The sequence below is a fragment of the Thunnus albacares genome, chromosome 8, assembly GCF_914725855.1.
Source record: "Thunnus albacares chromosome 8, fThuAlb1.1, whole genome shotgun sequence".
Taxonomy (NCBI): Eukaryota; Metazoa; Chordata; class Actinopteri; order Scombriformes; family Scombridae; genus Thunnus; species Thunnus albacares.
The window spans coordinates 27,490,855-27,509,726 of NC_058113.1; the positions used below are offsets into that span (position 1 = coordinate 27,490,855).

The 18,872-nt window shown below is 39.2% G+C and overlaps 2 protein-coding genes across 2 annotated transcripts; both read left to right on the forward strand.

Moving 5' to 3' along the window:
* Positions 1–22: 22 nt before the first annotated feature.
* Positions 23–11,106, forward strand: pbx2 (pre-B-cell leukemia homeobox 2). Its single transcript, XM_044359857.1, has 8 exons — positions 23–343; positions 977–1,050; positions 2,068–2,312; positions 3,346–3,536; positions 4,087–4,222; positions 5,129–5,270; positions 8,661–8,755; positions 10,268–11,106. Exons 1-8 carry the CDS (start codon positions 111–113, stop codon positions 10,346–10,348), a joined length of 1,197 nt encoding a protein of 398 aa, XP_044215792.1. The 5' UTR covers positions 23–110; the 3' UTR covers positions 10,349–11,106.
* Positions 11,107–14,204: 3,098 nt separating this feature from the next.
* On the forward strand, positions 14,205–16,316 carry LOC122987825. Its single transcript, XM_044359865.1, has 4 exons — positions 14,205–14,315; positions 14,630–14,725; positions 15,089–15,960; positions 16,078–16,316. The coding sequence occupies exons 1-3, from the start codon at positions 14,271–14,273 to the stop codon at positions 15,626–15,628; spliced, it is 681 nt and encodes a 226-aa protein (XP_044215800.1). The 5' UTR covers positions 14,205–14,270; the 3' UTR covers positions 15,629–15,960; positions 16,078–16,316.
* Positions 16,317–18,872: the final 2,556 nt, after the last annotated feature.

Below are 18,872 nucleotides of genomic sequence, written 5' to 3' on the forward strand. Positions count from 1 at the left end.
TGTCAATCGCTAGGGGACCCTGCTTTGTACGATGCCTCGGATCTGGCTGTGTTGTTGTGTGTCTGTGAGCACAGTCGGGCAGCAGTCGTCGCCACTGTGCGTCGCTGAAGATGTTGCAGCAGCAGCCTCTGACGGGCAACGGGCCCTCCAACGGCCGGGGACTCGGCATGAGTGGCCACCCCGGGTTGCATGCGCTCAACTCGGCTCACCAACCCTCCCAGCACCGGTCCGACGGAGGAGACTCGGGCCCAGAAAACGGACACGAAACCCGCAGAGATATTGGTGACATACTGCAGCAAATAATGACCATCACCGACCAAAGTTTGGACGAGGCACAAGCAAAGTAAGTGACAACTTTTGGATTTTTTTTAATTTATAAAGTGTTTGACGCTTTTTGGTTTTGCCGCTTTGTCGACTCTGACCCTCGGTGGCAAAGTTTCCTGAACTTCAATCTATTGTTTAAATTATTTAGCAAGAAGCTAACTAATTAGCTAATGGTAGCTACAGAAAACAAAGTTGCAGTTGTTAAAACTTGCTCATTTTCAGATGTATATGTTGATTGGTTAATGTTTTTTATTCTCTTGTTTCCCATTTACAAACATGTATATCTTCAGCAGCGGTCGCCTAAACAACGTAGCCATTGTTAGCTGGCTAGGCTAACTAGCGAATGCTACAATAGGTAGCTAACAGCTAACGCTAATGTTTACATTAAAACATAATTTTGCAGCTTGACATATTTAGACCACTAAACAAATGAAAATACCACTAAGCTTTCTGGTTATTGCATCCAGGCAGCTCATCAGTCAACACTTGGCTGCCTCCTTAGCTCAGAGCTAGCTATTTGCCATGCGAGAGTCACTTCATTTGTGTTGTTGTTTTGGTCGATTTGCATGTTGTTGTTGTTGTCACTATCTCTCTTTTTTGCGGTGAGACTCTTATCGTCGCTACAAATCAAGCTCTTTTTTTTCATGTACAGGAAACATGCACTCAACTGTCACCGGATGAAACCTGCTTTGTTCAGCGTTTTGTGCGAGATCAAGGAAAAGACTGGTAACATTATTTACAGTGTTGTTGTCATCATGCATTTAATTTTAGTTTTGATGTGCAGTGGGCTCTTGGCTTATTACAGCGTTATTAGATTGTGTCATCAATCTAATCATAAACAGTGTAATGACACATCACATGCACCGATTTTACTGTTGAACTTAACTGTGGACAGTTGCACATTCCCAATAGATATACATGCACAATATATATTTTTTACACTCAACAGTTCTTTTCACTTGGAACATATTTTTGACAATGTTTACTATATTTTATTTTTTAATTATAACATTTTATTTATATATGTTTACCACCTGTCTTTTGTGGTAGTTGTCTTACCTTCTGTTTTTTGATTGTTATGCACCACAACACCAAGGTTAATTCCTTGTATTTGCAAATGTACTTGGCATTAAATCTGATTCTGACATACCTACTTGCAATGTCGAAAACACATACAGGGAGATATAAAAACATCAACAGACTTTATGTACAATGCAAAACTAGAGACAAACGTTTAGATAAAGAGATATAAAGTATTATAGCTACAGGGAAATATAATGGAGGTCTTATTGTTACAGGTTGCTGGTTGGTCCTCACATGGATTCAGTTCATTCATGCTATGAAAGTTTTATGAAATTTTATTTTTATCCTTAGTTACAAAGCAGCCCATTTTTCACTGCTTAAATCAAATAAGTGGTTGCATTGTTAAAAGGTATGTTTACATTAGTTCTCAGTCCAATGTTTGATTAATGACTTCTCCTAGTCCAAACACAGTTCGTCACTGTTTCTATTGGCTGACTAGTGAGAACCTGAATAACTCTAATCCATGAGTCACATCAAAACAGGAAACACACACCTAAATGAATCCATTCAGTTGTACAGGCTTTAAAATAAGTGAATGGCAAATAGTGGGAACATTTTCAGGATGAAAGTGAAATGGGACTATACCATGATACATTTACATTTTTCTATTTATATTTCACCCACAAAACCAATCAACACTGACATTTGTCTTGTTGACAGGCCTGTCGATGAGGAACGCCCAGGAGGAGGAGCCTCAGGATCCTCAGCTGGTGCGACTGGACAACATGCTGCTGGCAGAGGGTGTGGCGGGGCCAGAGAAGGGCGGCGGGGCTGCTGCTGCTGTTTCTGCAGCCACCAGCTCGGGAGGGATGTCACCTGACAGCTCGCTTGAGCACTCCGACTACAAAAGCAAGTTGAGCCAGATTCGCAGTATCTACCACACTGAGCTGGAGAAGTATGAGCAGGTACCGTGTCGCAACAGGAGACGAGCGCTGACATTGCCTGTACACGCTTGCCTGTACTAATGCTGCTCGCCAGAAGCGTAATCCATTGGCATGTTAGGTCTAGAGTTAAGCCACATAACTTTTCTCCACCTGGCTATACACTTCTCTACTTAATGTTCTTCTTATGCTTCATATCTCTGTATGAGAGGAGGCGTCTTAAGATTATCAAAGTAACACATACTGTAGGCAACTGATGATTATCAATCTGGCCCTGATAAGTCATTTAGTCTATTAAATGTTAAAAAATAGTGAAAAATGATTTCTTAAAGGCCACTGTAATGTCTTCCGTTTGCTTGTTTTGTCTGACTAACAGTCCAAAACCTAAATATTCAACTTACTGTCATATATGACAAAGAAGAACAGCAAAATCCTTAAAATGTTTGGCATTTTCACCTGAAAAACAACTGATTGATTATCAAAACAGTTGCTGTTCATTTTCAGTCGATCAAATAAAAGATTACTCAACTAATTGTTGCTCTTAACATATTCCAGCCTACACAAGGCCCTAATGTGTGCTGCTATTCAAAACACCATTCAGATCTGCTGTGAAATCCAGCATTGTTGTGATACTCATCTTATTAACAACAGTACAATACAGTTTTCACTGCAACACAAACCTTTTCCAAATTGTTAGAGTAGCCTGTCAACTGCACATAAATAACACTAAGAAACCTTTCTCCGGTTAAGTTGTATAGAGGTAAATTTCTTTATAGATCATTCAAATGCAGAACTTATCAGCAGGACATACCAATTGTGCAGAGAGCTTGAGCAAGTACATGCTTACTGACAACAGCAGTGATTTTAAACAGCTAGTTTTCACAATATGTCTACATGTGATTCCATTTAACTATTAACTATAACACAAGAGGCCTTGATAAATCCCAGCAATCCAACATGAAATAATTCACTTAGCTACAGTTGTTTGCACATATCTGTCCTTCAATGTCCATCCTCTTATTCCCCCCCACCCCCACCCCCTCCCCCCACTACCCAGGCGTGCACTGAGTTCACCACCCACGTGATGAACCTGTTGAGGGAGCAGTCGCGCACACGGCCCGTGACTCCGCGGGAGATCGAGCGCATGGTGGCCATCATCCACCGCAAGTTCAGCTCGATCCAGACTCAGCTGAAGCAGAGCACTTGTGAAGCGGTTATGATCCTGAGGTCCCGCTTCCTTGACGCCAGGTGAGCGCGTGATGTTGGATTTTTTTTTGTTTTCATTTCGTTTCTTGCGTACCGGAATACCGTAAACAAAATCTATCTCAGTTAAAGTTTGTACCTGCTCATATTTGGGGTATGATAGGTGTAGTCGGCTTGGATTGTCCACAGTTATAATGGTTTCAAAAGGTGACAAAAAATACAAAAATAAATAAAATTATCACTTTTCAAAATGCCCGTTAGGTAAATTCCCAGTCATGATACCTTTCCTACTTTGATGGAAGCTGTTTATGTTAGCTAATAGCTAAAAAATGCTGCAATGTTTCTCATTTGTTGAAAATTATTCAGGTTTCCAGCATGTCATGACAAATTTCACCCATTTTATTCACATTTCTTGAAAAAAAAAAGGTATAATTATTTTTGAGAAGTATATTCTATTAACACAGTAGCCATTAAAAACTGTATTGTGTGTATAGAAAGGGCATGGGACCCCTCTCCACATCTAGAGTAGATAGTATAATAACAAAGAAAAGGAGAGTTTTCTTCCAGCACTCATCACCTGTTTCTGTCTCATCAGGCGCAAGAGGCGTAATTTCAGCAAACAGGCCACAGAGGTCCTGAATGAGTATTTCTATTCCCACCTGTCCAACCCTTACCCCAGCGAAGAAGCCAAAGAGGAACTCGCCAAATCTTGCGGAATCACCGTCTCACAGGTAAATCACTGACTATTTGTAGAAACGAGCCCTGATGGAACAGTTAAGAGTGCTGCAGGAGCTTATCTTGATGTATTGGGGTTTTTTTGCTGTTCTGATAACATCCAAGAATGACATTCAATGTTTTGGAGGCTGCCTGAATTACTTAGACAAACTTTAAAGGGGACATGTCACTTTTTATTAGATTCTGTTATTTATATACTGTTAAGATCTCAGATGTCTATGTTAAACATGGTCAAAGTTCCAAAACTTGAGGTGAACATATGTAAAAATGCTCCCTGCAAGTCAAAAGCCAGGGCTTCAGCTGTCTTTGAACACTCTGTTTGCAAAGTTACTTCTACTTCCCCATCAAACTGACGTCGGATTGTTCGTGCATGCCCATAAACGGCCGTCCGTTGGTAGTCTTTGTTGCTAAGGATGTTCCACGGGCTGTTCATGTCGCCCGCTTGCATATTTCGGATTGAATTTCAACTCAAACATGTGCAGATGTGTTTGAGAAGTGCACATTTAGAATAAAGATGAACAAGAAAAACAAAGTCTTTCTACTACTGTTTATTTATGTAGTCTCTGGAGCTGAGGTAGGGCGACCTTTAAGTGAAAGGAGCTAAAACGGCCTGTTTCAGACAAAGGGTGAACCGAGGCTCTGTATAAAGAGCCAATACAAGATAAATAAGGAGTTAAAACTGTAAATCATGCAAAGATATTCCAGTAGAGCCCCAGAATATGAATATAGACCTGAAAATGTGCATGATATGTCCTCTTTAAGACATACTATTCATCATTTTTTGATGTGCATTTAAATTTACTGATCAGGGTTAAACAATTACTCTCTAAAATGTGGTAATTTTAAATTAACCTATCAATGAAAGTGTGTACACTGAATGTTAATTTTTTTTTTTTTGCCAGGTTTCCAACTGGTTTGGCAACAAGAGAATCCGCTACAAGAAAAACATTGGCAAGTTCCAGGAGGAGGCCAACCTCTACGCCATGAAGACAGCCTTGGGGGGCAGACAGGGCAACGATTCCCCGCACACTCCCAACTCGACAGGTACCAGACAGGAGTTACAATATGCAACTATTCCACTTAAGGCAGTGAAATAATAATTAGTTCAACCATTCTCTGCCTCAAGTTTGTTTCCACCCCAACACTTGTTGATCATCTTAATGAGCCGTCTACTCAAACACAATGTATACAGACCTTCTGTTGCTTCTAGGTGCGCTCGTTTTGTTGTCCGTGTGAACATTGCATCCTCGTATGAGACACTGAGGAAGCTGGAGCGACCAACAAACCACCGACCACCCGTGCAACAGGGGTGTTTAAAACAAACGAATCCTCCGTGCTGAAGCTAGCAGGCAGACTGGAGCCGCTTTCATGGGACAGACGAATAAATCAGAGTTCAGAGGATCATATAACATTAACTGACATGTGCGACATCAAATAATAATCTGTTAGACAAAATACAACTAAGTAATAGCGAGCAAAAACTGTTCAGTGGAGCAGACTTTCTTTAAATTGACTGTGACGTTTATCTGGTGCTGCTGCTTTACATTACAGTAATGTTAATTTAGCTTTATAGCTTCCTCGCCACTGTTGCCAAGTGCTTGCTCATGGGGGGAATGTTTGGTTTCTATAAATTGAAAGAGTACAGTCTAGACATGCTCTATATGAAAAGTGCCCTGAGATGACTTCTGTTGTGATTTGGCGCTGTAGAAATACAATTGACTGTCTGTTTGAGTACAGCAGGGCAGGTAGTAAAGGCACCTGGTAATTAGATCCTTTTAAACGGAGAGAAGAAACCCTTTTCATAATATAAAAATTATGGTCAGATGGGAACCTGGAAAATCTCCCTTATTTTCAAAGCCTAATGTTGACAGGTAGCTGTATAACCTGAGGCAGTGTTAATTTCCATTCATAAAGCCACTATGGGCATTGAGGAAGCACTTAATAAACAAAGTCAGTTGGCAGTTACAACAGTAATACCAATTATATTTTGGGTCTTTGAACTTGTTGACAGCACAATTTTCTTTGCTTTAGTTTTTACAACTTGTAGATGTATTTTGCTGTAACTTGCCTGAGCTGTGGCTACTAGTCTCACTTTGAGAGCCACATCCCAGTTCACTACTGACCACACAACGTGAATGGACGCTCTAGAGGATAGATAAATCATCATGTGATGACTTGAAGTGTATTAAGGCTATAACTAATATATATTTTCATTATCAGTCAGATAATAGAGAGAAATGCCTATTATAATTTTCCATACCCCAAAATGACGTCTTCAGATCCCTTGTTTTTGTCTGACTAAAGCCGGGCTCAGACTGCAGGAGTTTTGGGTCGATTTATCCTTGATTCACCCGTCCCAACACTCAGAGGAGAAATCTGGTCTGGGACCTTGGTCGGTACCGCTGTTTGGCCCAGATTATCTCGTAATGTGAGGGGGTTTACAGATCCAATTTTATACCTCCAGAACTGCTTTCAGACTCATCGGGGCTGCCCCAGTAATTTCAAACATGTTTGATATTTAGGATTTAAAATCTGGATGATTACGTCACTACTTTATAGCCGATGAGACAAGTCTACGAAGACGTGGAGGTAAATGAGAGGACTTTTGAAATGGTGACTGTGTAGAAACAACAACAAGCTGTCTTATGGGTGTGTTAGACAGCTGAGACGGAGGAAGGGCTTGTCGATATGTGGCAAGAACATGACTGACTATATGACGTGTCTTCCAAGAAATGTAACCCTACAGACAAAGAAGAGCTTTACTAAAGAAAGTTGTTACATCATGTCAGTCTCCATTTTGTTTACATCTTTACCATTACTAAATGGCATGAAATTAATGAAAAACGATGCTCTATGGCAGAAAAACTGTTGTTTTACCCTTGGTGAGACGTTTTATGATTTACACCTACCCTAGGGGCATGTTTGTAACTATCTAGTTATTACTAAGAGTCATGTTGTAACTTATCTCCGTGGTGCAACCGCTTCCTGATATGTGCAGCTATTTGTTAATTTACTGCTGGCTCAAATGTCTCTGTAGCATTTTGATATATTGACAACGCCATAGCACAGATTCACTTGATACGCTGCCCCCCACTTTGAACACAAAGACATTTAATTTACAATAATATAAAAACAAAGAAAAGTAACAAATCCTCATATTGGAGGAGTTGAAACAGGAAATGTTTGGTGTTTTTGCTTGAAAAATTACTGGAACAAAAACGGCTGATACTAACGATTATTTTCATTGTCGGTTAATCTGCTGATTATTTTCTCGATTAATCGTGTTGTCTATAAAATGTCAGAAAATAGTGAAAATAGCCAGTTATAATTGTGTAGAGCTCACGGTGACGTCTTCCAATGTCTTGTTTTGTCTAGAATCCAAAGAAATTCAGTTTACAATCATGTTTGACAATCTGAGAAGCTGGAACCAGCAAATGTTTGCTTAAAAATGACCGTTCGATTTATGATTATTTGATTATCAAAATAGTCGCTGACCAGTTTTCTATTGATCGACTAACTGATGAATCGACTGATCGTTGCAGCTCTAGAAACAATTAATCGATTATCAAAATAGTTTCAGGCTATTTTCATTCATTCATTCATATATTTCGTCTCTATAGTCTCTACAGTAGCGATGGCAGAACGAGGCTTTCCTGTATCGATGAAACCTCGCAGTCAGTATCACTAAAAGATTTATTACTCAAAGCTACTGGTAAGAATAATCAGGAGCAGCCAAATTATAAATGATCATGTGTTGCTGCACTTTTTGCTTCTATCCAATAAGGATTCTTACATCTCACGTTGTCATTACTTGGTATTACTGATAGATAGATACTTAATTAATCAATGAGAAATTGAAATGTTACAGCAGCCAACAATGAGGTAAAAAAGGTAAAAGAAACAAATGCAATTAAAGGCTAAATAATATACAATCACTAAATAATAATATAAGAAAGATATAAAGTTATGTGTAGTTTGAGTGACTGGGTTTGGATGAAAACAGGAGATTTAAATATAGAGTTAATTTGGGAAAGTGTTTATGTCAAACTCTCTGCACTTTCCACTACACCCCGTGAAGTCTACACCATGGATGTATTATGAGATGTACACCCACGAAAGGTTCAGGTTTCGCGTTCCTTATATCAACAAATCGAATCTCAAACCGAAACCTCACATGCATCTGGCAAAACCGAAGCCTTGTTTGTCATCAGGTGGGTAATTCTCTGAAAATGATACAAGCCTCGGTACAATCAGCAGAAAGTGCCAGACACAGTCGACACACACGCTTCAGAGCCTCGATATCAAACATAACATCACTAGTATACAGTTTAGTCATAGCATCCCAATCCAAACTGCTACAAAACATTTAAAAGTCACTGTTAATGTATCGGAAATGATTTAATGAAGTTGCTCTTCTGGTTTGTGTTTCTTTAGGGTCTGGGTCCTTCTCTCTGTCTGGGTCAGCTGACCTGTTCCTTGGGGTTCCACCGGTGAACGGCGAGCAGTCCACCTACCAAATGGGAGTGCAGGTGATTTATAACACTCATGAAATAGTTACACACACACACACACACACACACACACACATTCGAAGAACAAAGCTGTTGATATTCTGTATTTTTCTTTCGTCCAATATAGCTTTTTCCTCTGTGCCATCGAGCCTCATTGTTGTTCAAAAACTATTAAAAACACATCAATGAGTCACACTGTTACACCGGAAAACATGTTCCTACAGTATGATGAGCATGGACGCTGTTCTTTATCTGGAATCAATCCCACATTCACCATCCTGCTGCCATAAATACTCACCAGAACATAAAATGTGTATTAATCTGCAGCTGAAAATAGTCCCCAACAAATGCACTATTTTCTCCTGTTTCAGTGCATTTTTGTTAAAAAAAAAAAACACACAGTGCTCAGATGTTTAACTTTTTTAAAAGGCAAAACAATTATATAAACTATATTTGTATAGTTATATTACTGGTTTTAGTCTTTTCATGGGATTTATTGACAATATGTAATATATAATTGTTTCATGTTCACAGGATTTAACTTTTTGGTAGCTATTTTACATCACTGCCAATCAGTTTCAAAAACATACTTCAAATTTTTATATGATTCTAGGCATCGATTTCCATTCATTTCATTTTCAGTGCTTGACAGACGTAATCTTCACAGTCTTTTTGTCTCCTTTATGTTTTGTCAACATTATCATCACATGGCAGTTGTGATCAGAAGACACTTCTTGTTGGTGTTGATGCCATTAAGTGCTGTTTGGAAAGTCCGACATCCAAACCTCGGCAGCCGGCTGCTAAACAACAGACAGAACTCATCTTCTCAGGAACTAATTCTCAGATCTCTGATGTTTTTGTTACTAATAAGCACCTGAACGCATCAACAAGGAAGAGTCGCTGTCAGCTGCATTACCATGAAATTAGACATGTTGTTTATTGTGATGGATTTTCTATCTCAAATTATTTTCAAGCCTTTTGAAGTTGATTTTCACACATGAACTGTGACCTGTAGCTGCCCAGAGACATCCAAAACATCCTGCTGTTGTGGAGGTTGTATATAGGGCTGCAACTAACAATTATTTTCATTATCAATTAATCAGTCAATTATTCTTTTTCAATTAATCGGTTAGTTGTTTGGTCTATAAAATGTCAGAAAACAGTGAAAAATGTTGATAACTGTTTCTCAAAGCCCAAAGATATTCAGTTTATTGACATAGAAGACAAAAGAAACCAGAAAATATTCACATTTAAGAATCTGGAACCGGAGCTTTTTGAGTTAAAATTACTCAAAAAGCGATGAATGAATTATTAAAATAGTTGGCCAGTACTGTAATGTTGATAAGTTAATCATTGCAGCTCTAGTTATGTAGAATAGTTTTCACCAGTTATGGTTACGCAACTAAAACCACAGGTGATGTGCTGAAATATGACACAAACACCAGCAACAAGCAAGGTTGCAGTCACACTGTAAGTCACACGTTGCCTTCGAACGCCTCACCGTCTTTCTTCTCTCTTTCGATGTCTCAGGCTAACGGGAACTGGCAGGGTCGAAACTCGCCCCCGTCTGGCAACTCGCCCCACAGCGACCACTCGGAAAACTCTGACTGATTATCCAGCCCGTTGGCACAGAACGACAGCGACGGAAAGTTTGATGCCCGATAAGACAGAAAGAATGATATCACACTTCCCACTTGGCTGCAGTTGTTTTTGTATGTTGTTTGTTTGGTTTGATCATTTTAAATGTACATTGGGGTTTTTTTTTTTGTTTTTGTTTTTTTTTTTTCTTTTCTTACCACTCAGCGTTGGTCATTATTATGTTTGTATGATTAGCTGAGTGCACGGATGGTAGAGTGAAAATGTGTGTGTGCGTGTGTGTGTGTGTGTGTATTGTATGCATGCAGGTGTGGTTTAATTATCGGGGTCGTAGGGTTTGTTTTCCACTACTTTTGACATGTTACTGAGGTGTTTGTGTTTGGGAAGAGGGTGGGGAGGGGGGGGCTGACTGCATTATCATTGTTTTTAGCACACTATATCATTATTATTATTATTATTATTAATATTATTGCTGTTTTATTATTAGTACTACAACTATTTTCATTTTAACAGCTCAGAAAGAGAGAATTCTTTTAGTGAATGAGAGGGCAATAGAGAAAAATCCAAAGATTTTGTGTGTTTGTTTCTCTGTTTTTTGTTTTTTTTTGTTTTTTTTTTCTAACGGGCTTATGTGTCTGTAAAATGAATGAAGAGTGCCTGAGTCCATATTAATGGTTTGAATGAGTATATCAACAGTGCTGTCTTTTTTCTGTACAGTGAAACACCTGTATTCTCTCTACCTCTTTTACAATAAAGACTCTCTGTATTCACAACTGGCTGGTGATCTTTCCACATTTATGGAGTCGAGAGGCCATAATTTAATAGTTTGAGGTACACATTTAAGGGTTGGTTTAGCCAAATTACAAAGCAAAAACAACGCATTTACTCAAACGCAAAGATTTCTGCTTTTATTTTCCAGTGTTTTGAGACACCTGCCTCTCGTCACCCCAATACAATGGAGTTTAATTTGTGGAGATGAAGTTTAAAAATATCAACAGTAACATGTCTTTCCTCTAACAATGGCTTGGTTTCTCTAGATAATCCACAGATTCACAGAGGAAATCCCACTGAAAAATGAACTGAAACTATCCAGAGCAAGGGGGCAGTTAGGCTGAGCTATCAATTGGGCAAAGTAGGCCACAGCCAAGGTGCCTTCAAAGACTCAAATCCACTGAAAACCGTTGTTTCTGGTAATGTAATTAATTGCAAATTTGCACCAATCAAGGCAGGTCCTGCATTATTACCTAATCCTCTGATAGAGAAGTTCTGTGTCAAAATCTAGTTCTAATACTTCATCATTGTAATTTATATTGTGCTCATGTGGTGCATATTCCTTAATTCTTTAATAATGGTATTTGTTTTTTTTAAATGTAAGTGTATTTGATAGGGGAAAAAATAAAGGAATAAGGAATTATATATTGAAAGAGTTGGCCTAAAAGGCTAATTCCCATATGTTGTTTCAGGCCAGATGTTGAAAAGGCAAACTAAAAAATATCTCATACAAATCATATACACAACATAATATATGTGCACACAGGAACAGTAACATCCACTGGTAAATAATGTGCAGTATGAGACAAGGTAGTTAGTTACAATACAAATTTACGAAGATAACAAGTTGTGTTTAATAAAATGACTTGTTGGGGCCCAACAATAGGGGCCTGACAGGTTAATCCAGCGATGTAAGAAATCTTAGAGACAGATATGTACATGGCTAGATGAAGTGATCCTTTAACTAACAACATCAACCCCTATTGCTGAATCAACCTCTGCACAGATACTGAACATTGTAAATGTCACTAAACAACTGCAGTTAATGGATTGTTTTATACAGATTCAACTGTGTGCACCCCCTGAAATTTAGACCACAGACCTCATAAATGATAAAAAGCCCACACCTCATTCTGATACTGTGTGTAAAGGTGACTACTAATAGGTAGATCTGAGTCTGTTGTGAATGCAATGGATTGCAAACATTAAAGCAAACATTTATCAATCACAGATCCAGAAATGTTGCTGTGTTTCCATCATTTCAGGATATACGGAATGCAAATAATAGGAAAACAGATGTGAAATAAATGTCTTTATGTATTTATTATTTATTTAATCAGGTAGCCTCACTGAGATATCTGTTTCAACCCGAGACCATGAAACATTCATAATCAGACAAGCACACAATCAGAAAACAGAAACAACACAACTAAGGCCAGACAGTCACAATCAACAAATAATTGATAAAAGCACTTACAAGAGTCATAAAAACCTCAGATAATAAAGTTTTAAAATATCCGAGGGATATGAAACACTAGTTTTAGGGCAGTTTATAGTCATTCCATAGTACCCAAAACCAGTTCAACCAAAAAGTAATATGAATATTACATATACTGACAAAAGAAAACAATTCAACTTCAAAATTATGGCGCTGCTGGGTTAGAAAAATAATGCATTTCTATGTTTATTTGCTTCAAATGTAATTTTCTTAAGACGCTGGATGGAGAGAACCCGGTTATCGACAGTAAAATGAACAGGCTTCTCCTTTGTCTATCTTGTGGCGTGTGGAGTTTAATACTGTTGAATTGTGACCGTACACGCCAGCTACAACGCAGTTAAAGGCTGTTAATTAATCCTCATCAGCAAAGGACCCCTGAGGGGCCCCGGGCTCCGGATTGGGAACCTCTGGATCAAATGTTAATTCAAAAAAGTTGTCACGTGCGGGTCGTCGCTGTCTCTCGGCTTTCCCACGGTCGCCTGGCAACATCAAAGAGGTTTCACAAGCAAATGTCGAACAACTGCGGCGCTTAAAGGCGCGCCAGCACGAGACAGCGGCACAAATGGCACGCGTGGTCCATTGTGAAACGGAGGTGTGAATGCAAAATGTTCAGCATTGTTACCTTCACCCTGCCGACTGGCTGACAAATGCAAAGGCGTCAGGTGTGAGCGGCGAAGTGTTGGCACTCGCCCACAGCTGATGATAATGGAAACGAAAAAACGAGAAGGAAAAAAAGAAAAGACGTATTGAGCTGAAAGATGACCTTTTAAAAGTGATGTTTGAGCCACGTTTAGTAAATGATCTTGACAAATAATGAGTGGGCTATAATTTCTCAATCTGACACCAGAAGTTGCATCATGGAGGGTGGGTGTCACAGGTTTTGGTGTATTCATAAAGCAGCACAGCAGAAGGGCAGAAGTGCGAACTCAGTCAGGGGCTCGTAACTCAAATGGTGCACGTACACAAATGGTTTATGTGCTCCCTGTGGCGCAGCTGTACTGGTTAAAAACCTACTAATCATATACTGATATATAACATGGGATAAAAAATATTTTTAAAAACACCATTATAAAGTCACAATTTATTGTTACAGGCAATATCTGTGGAAAATTGTGTTTTAAATTCGCCCTAATATCTGGTTTCGGAGGAAACAGTAAATGATGTTTCAAATGTTGCTAAAGCAGAGAAACTAGATTTACCAACTGTTCTGCATTGACCATCGCTTATTTCATCTTAAATAAAGCAAATCTGAAGTTATGTGTTTAATATTTTAAAGGTAAAATCTCAAATTCCAGTCATTTTACGCATGGCTTTTACGCACGGGTTTGCGCGTAATATTTATCCAGGTTTATTGCAGCATGATGGTCAGATCAAGGCTTGAGCTCAATAAACTGTTAGATAAATGGTAGCACAGTACACTTAATTTAATTTAAAGTTGTCTACATCACTGGGTATAAAAAAGTGTGTGAGCCAGAGACAGGGGGATGGTACGTGGCGTGGTTAGGTGACGTGGTGTGATTAGTGATTGGCTGGTAGGAGGAGTCTGAGGGACTGGCATGGAGGAGGTAAAAGAAGCAGCCTGGGACAAGAGCCTCATTATCTGATTAGTTGCAGGCTGTGAGGGAACCTGTTACCTCACCACTGGATAAGGACAGACAACATTGGAGAATGAAACTGATACAGGAAGCTGAGGATGGAGCAAACGACAGAAAGGTAAAAATACATAATAATATGTTGTTTTTTATATATACGACAGATAACAACTGCTAAGTTAACAATTACCATTAGAAAGCATTTTGTTCGGCCTTATTTTAGTCTGATTAGCCAAATTGCATTTTTTAGAGTCACAACTAAATGACTGTTTTCTCCAACATAAAGTGAAATATCCTACATGACACAAATATCCCAGAAAAAAATTGATCTTAATGTTGGGAGAAAAACTTTTACATCAGAGTAAATTTCATTAAATTGAGGAGCCATTTTCTTTACATTTACATTATCTTTTTTTCTCTCTCTATCTCTTCTAGTTCATAAAATCTCAAGTAGAGAAACGGCGAAGGGAGAGGATGAACCGCAGTCTGGAGTGTCTGAGGACCATGTTGCTTCAGCAGCCACAACAACCGGTAAGAGATAAATCCCTTTGAGTGCACTTGCAGATATTGTGAAAAGAGATCAAGTGGAACTTAACTATGATTACAAAACTGTATTTAGTTATTCCATATGTCTCTATCTCAAGCACCAAATATTAAATAATGTTGCTTTGCAAAACTGGCCTACTGTGAGCACACTATATCAAATTTAAGAAATCCAGCAGTTTTTGAACATTTGCATACAATTAAACATAGAAATATAAAGACATGTTTATCTAAAGAATATAAGAAAGTATGTGAGAGCTGTATTTTAAGGAAATATAATCATAATGTACCATTCAGGCCTCTTACTGAAGCCAGCAGACTCCATTAACTCATACTGATGTTTTCATGCAGGGTGGGACTCAACCCAGAGTGGAGAAAACTGAGATACTGGAGCACACAGTGCTCTTCCTACAGAACACCGCCAAAAGAGACAACAGGAGAGCTGGAGGTGAAGGCCGGAAACACTCCTTTCAAGACGGCTTCTCCACCTGCCTGCAGAAAGCCGCTCAATTTCTAGGACCTGAGGGGAAAGGCCTGTGGCTTGGAGCAGCTCTGGATGCATCTTTCACTGCTCGTTTAACCCGCTCAGACTCTGACTCTGCAGGTGTCCAAAGGAGAAGTGAAGCCCAGTTCTCCAGCTCTCTGCCACACACAAAGTCCATCCTTCGGATGCTGAGGCAAAAGTCCAAGCACAGATTACATACACGTGCCTTTGGTGTGAACAGTTTTGCTCATCCCTACCAACTTCCAGTCCAGCAAGGGTTTCCTAGAGTTCCCCAACAGCCTCAGAGACACAGTCAGCTTGACATCAGGGTGGAGAGACGAGCGAGCAAGCAGAGCTCGTCTCAGAGCCTCCCGGTCAGCCAGACTTTGTGGAGGCCCTGGCCTTGATCACCACAAAGTGACTTCTCAAAGTGAACTTTTAATGAGTGTAACAATCTATGGCCTCTAGTTCTCTGATAACTCATAGCAATGTTGGCATTCAACCGCAACGTCAAAGCCTGTAAATAATGTAAAAATGTCATTTATACATGTGCTGTATGTGTGATAGGGTTAACTCACTACTCTTGTTTAATACTTTTGAATGAGCTCAGTCAGTGGGGCAGCCATCTATTCTGCTGACAGGCACAGGGACTCTCCCAGACTGGGACGGATGTGACATGAGCTGGATCATCAAGCTGGCCAGCTGGGACTGCTGCTGTGCTTTAAAAGCAAGTTTAGAGGTGAGTATCATGGAGCTGAAGAGTCTTGTCTCCTCCTCCATATACTGATGCATCTGCCTACCTGATTCAAGCTACTGAAGTGGATAATGATTAAGTGTCCATCCGTCACATTTGCAGGTGTGGGACTTCAGGGTTCGAGGCTGGGAGAACCCCATGCAGCCCCTCACATCCACCCGTGTGCCATTATGTCTGCTGGCATGTATGACATCTGTGGTTCTGTGTACGATATAACTTGTATTCACTTTATATATATATCTTGTATATTTTGCACACTAATTTATTCTGGATGTCTCCCTATGGAGAGCAATATACTTTTTTATCAAAAAACAAATAAAAAAAAAACATTTCAAATGAAACATGGTGTCAAGTGATTTCTTAGAAATCAAATAAGGTGCAAGCGGCAGACAGTTTGTGACAGCTCTTTTTAGTTTGAGTTCGAGGTGTGAAGCATGGCTTCCTGCAGAGTGACATCTTTCACGTGTGAAGTCTGGCCTGGAGGTGAAAGAGTTGAATAACAGATCCCACTTCAAAAAGATAGCCGGGCCTCTGCTGACACAGTTTGAATGCCTTTTTGAATTTAAACATGAAAAACTATAATATAGCCTAAAGGCAGTCTGCAAAAAATTCACCACAAAAATATGTATTTAATAAAATCTTTCACAAACCATATTTCATTTCAGCATGTAGCCCTGTAACAATATGTTTCCATCAACCTATTCACTTCTTAAAAAGGCTTGACCAAGACTGAAGTGTGCTGTAAATATTGTGTAATTCTTTTGAAAAAGTAATTAATTATATCAGTAGCCTAAATTCTGTAATTATATGTAACTTCGGAGCCCATATCAAACTTATTTAGAATCACATATAACTAATTTTCTCTGCTTTTCAATCAAGCAGCACTTCAACTATACCTTATCTAAATCTTTAGTTTCTAGATACAACTATTCCTTAAAATAGTTTGTCTTAATCAAGTCCTGGACCTGACAAGACCCTCACAGATCATGTCCACGTTTGTTTTCATTATAATTAGTATTCATTCTCTCACCAACATGCGCCCCAACTGCTCACATTTGTTTTTCACGCGTGTCTGGTGTCAGTTTACAGGAAACAAAACGTGTCTTAACACCTCCAGCAGCCCTTTGAAGTTCAGTCTGACGCATCAGTTTGTCTGCAGAGTCTGACATTTGTCCATCACCTGTCAAAACTATTTTAAAGGTTGATTTTTGTCTCTGAAAAAGCAATTAATGGACTGTTTGACATCACCATACAATGGCAATAAGCAATATGATGAATAAGGGATGTATGGATAAGAGTTTGTCTTCTTTGTCGAGCTGAAATTAAACACTGCACTGCAGTCTTTTGATGAAAGTGATGACATGGGAGACAGTTTTTTGTCTCTTCCTCGTGGGGAAAGAAGAAATAAGCTCCATTTGCACTTTTATTATCTGTCAGAACTAGTACATCATTAAAAGAAGTGTGTGGAGGCCCACGCGCTCTCAGGTTCCCACACACACGTGCACACTAGTCACTCAAATGCAAATTGAGCATCAGGTTGTTGCGAATAAGATTAAGAATGCGCCGTCATTCGGATGTTTTGATCTTATTTTGACTGTATTTTCCTCGAATCTACGTGAAGAACTTAGATCCTGATACTTTACCTCATGTTTGTTCTACATTCTTCTTAAAACACGGACTTGTGACTGAAGACAACTCGTTATAATTTCTTGGGAACACAAATTACTGCTGTTCTCATTCCTCAACCGAATTTCAATGTTATTTGTCGCTCAGGTGATAAATAGTCGCTGATTAAATTATTAGAATGAACCTCAGCAGGGTGGAGAACCACCTATATTTTATAACTGCAGGACTGTCTTCTGATATTTTAAGGTTTGTGTTGTTTGTAAGGTGTTTAAAAATAAACAAAGGCCTGGACACGTGCCAAAAATCATTATGTTTATTAAGCGGCCTCTGGTAGATATTTAGCTGAGCTAAACAATGATTTTTGTTCTGTTTCGGCGGAACTGATGAGTAAAAGTTCCTCAAAAGTGTCTGTAAAGATCATATGTGCTTGAAGGTAAACTGTTATAAAGGTACGAGTGGCGCAAGACAAATTGTCTCACCTTTTTCAGTCTGAATGACAATAAATAAATGGAGTTAAATGGACATTTGCCGTCTGACACCGCAACATGCAGACAAATGTTGGATAAGTGTGACAGTGGGAGAATGTCCTCCAGCTTTTACTCATCACGGGGACGTGAAGCAGGTTTCATCTCATTTTATTACCTGTTAAAACCGATACGTCGTTTACAAAGCGTGTTTGGAGGTGATGTGGCGTTCAGGTTCCCACACGCACGTGTAAGACAGTCAGAGTAATTATTGCTGGGTGTGACAGGAGTCAAAAAATGGGTTGCATTTTTGTTTTAATGCTGTAATTACACATTAATTTGAAGAAGAATTTGAAGATTTTACGCGCGCCACGGTTGAGAAATACAGATATTTAATATCAATGGATTATGCTAAGAGAGTTTCTGGGGAATGATCTGACACAGAATGAGTTTATTCAGTTTTATTTACTAGGTGGTGGATGCGTATTTGCAGTCCAGACCAACAACCTTTCAGTGCTAATTGTGGGAAACTTGGGAGACGCTTCCACAACTGTCTCTCTCATGGGAAAACTGACCAGGGAGCTATCACACTTTATTACCTGTTAGAATCGATACTTCATAACAAAGACTGTTTGGAGGAGAAGTGGCGTTTGGGTTCCCACGCGTTTGGTTTTAATCTCATTATTTCACAGATATTCGCAAAGCTGAGCGTAAAAGGAACATTTACGCATGACACATATTTGCCATTTTTAGCAGACTTTTGCTGATTGCTTGTAAATTTACAACAAACATATCATGAATGAGTTC

What these genes read in the sequence shown, in the direction of transcription:
- LOC122987825 (XM_044359865.1), top strand. Translation starts at nt 14,271, where the DNA reads ATGAAACTGATACAGGAAGCTGAGGATGGAGCAAACGACAGAAAG. An exon ending in ATGGAGCAAACGACAGAAAG is followed by an intron (nt 14,316 to 14,629) that starts GTAAAAATACAT and finishes TATCTCTTCTAG; the next exon opens with TTCATAAAATCTCAAGTAGA. An exon ending in TTCAGCAGCCACAACAACCG is followed by an intron (nt 14,726 to 15,088) that starts GTAAGAGATAAA and finishes GTTTTCATGCAG; the next exon opens with GGTGGGACTCAACCCAGAGT.
- pbx2 (XM_044359857.1), top strand. Translation starts at nt 111, where the DNA reads ATGTTGCAGCAGCAGCCTCTGACGGGCAACGGGCCCTCCAACGGCCGG. An exon ending in GCACACTCCCAACTCGACAG is followed by an intron (nt 5,271 to 8,660) that starts GTACCAGACAGG and finishes GTGTTTCTTTAG; the next exon opens with GGTCTGGGTCCTTCTCTCTG. An exon ending in CCTACCAAATGGGAGTGCAG is followed by an intron (nt 8,756 to 10,267) that starts GTGATTTATAAC and finishes TCGATGTCTCAG; the next exon opens with GCTAACGGGAACTGGCAGGG.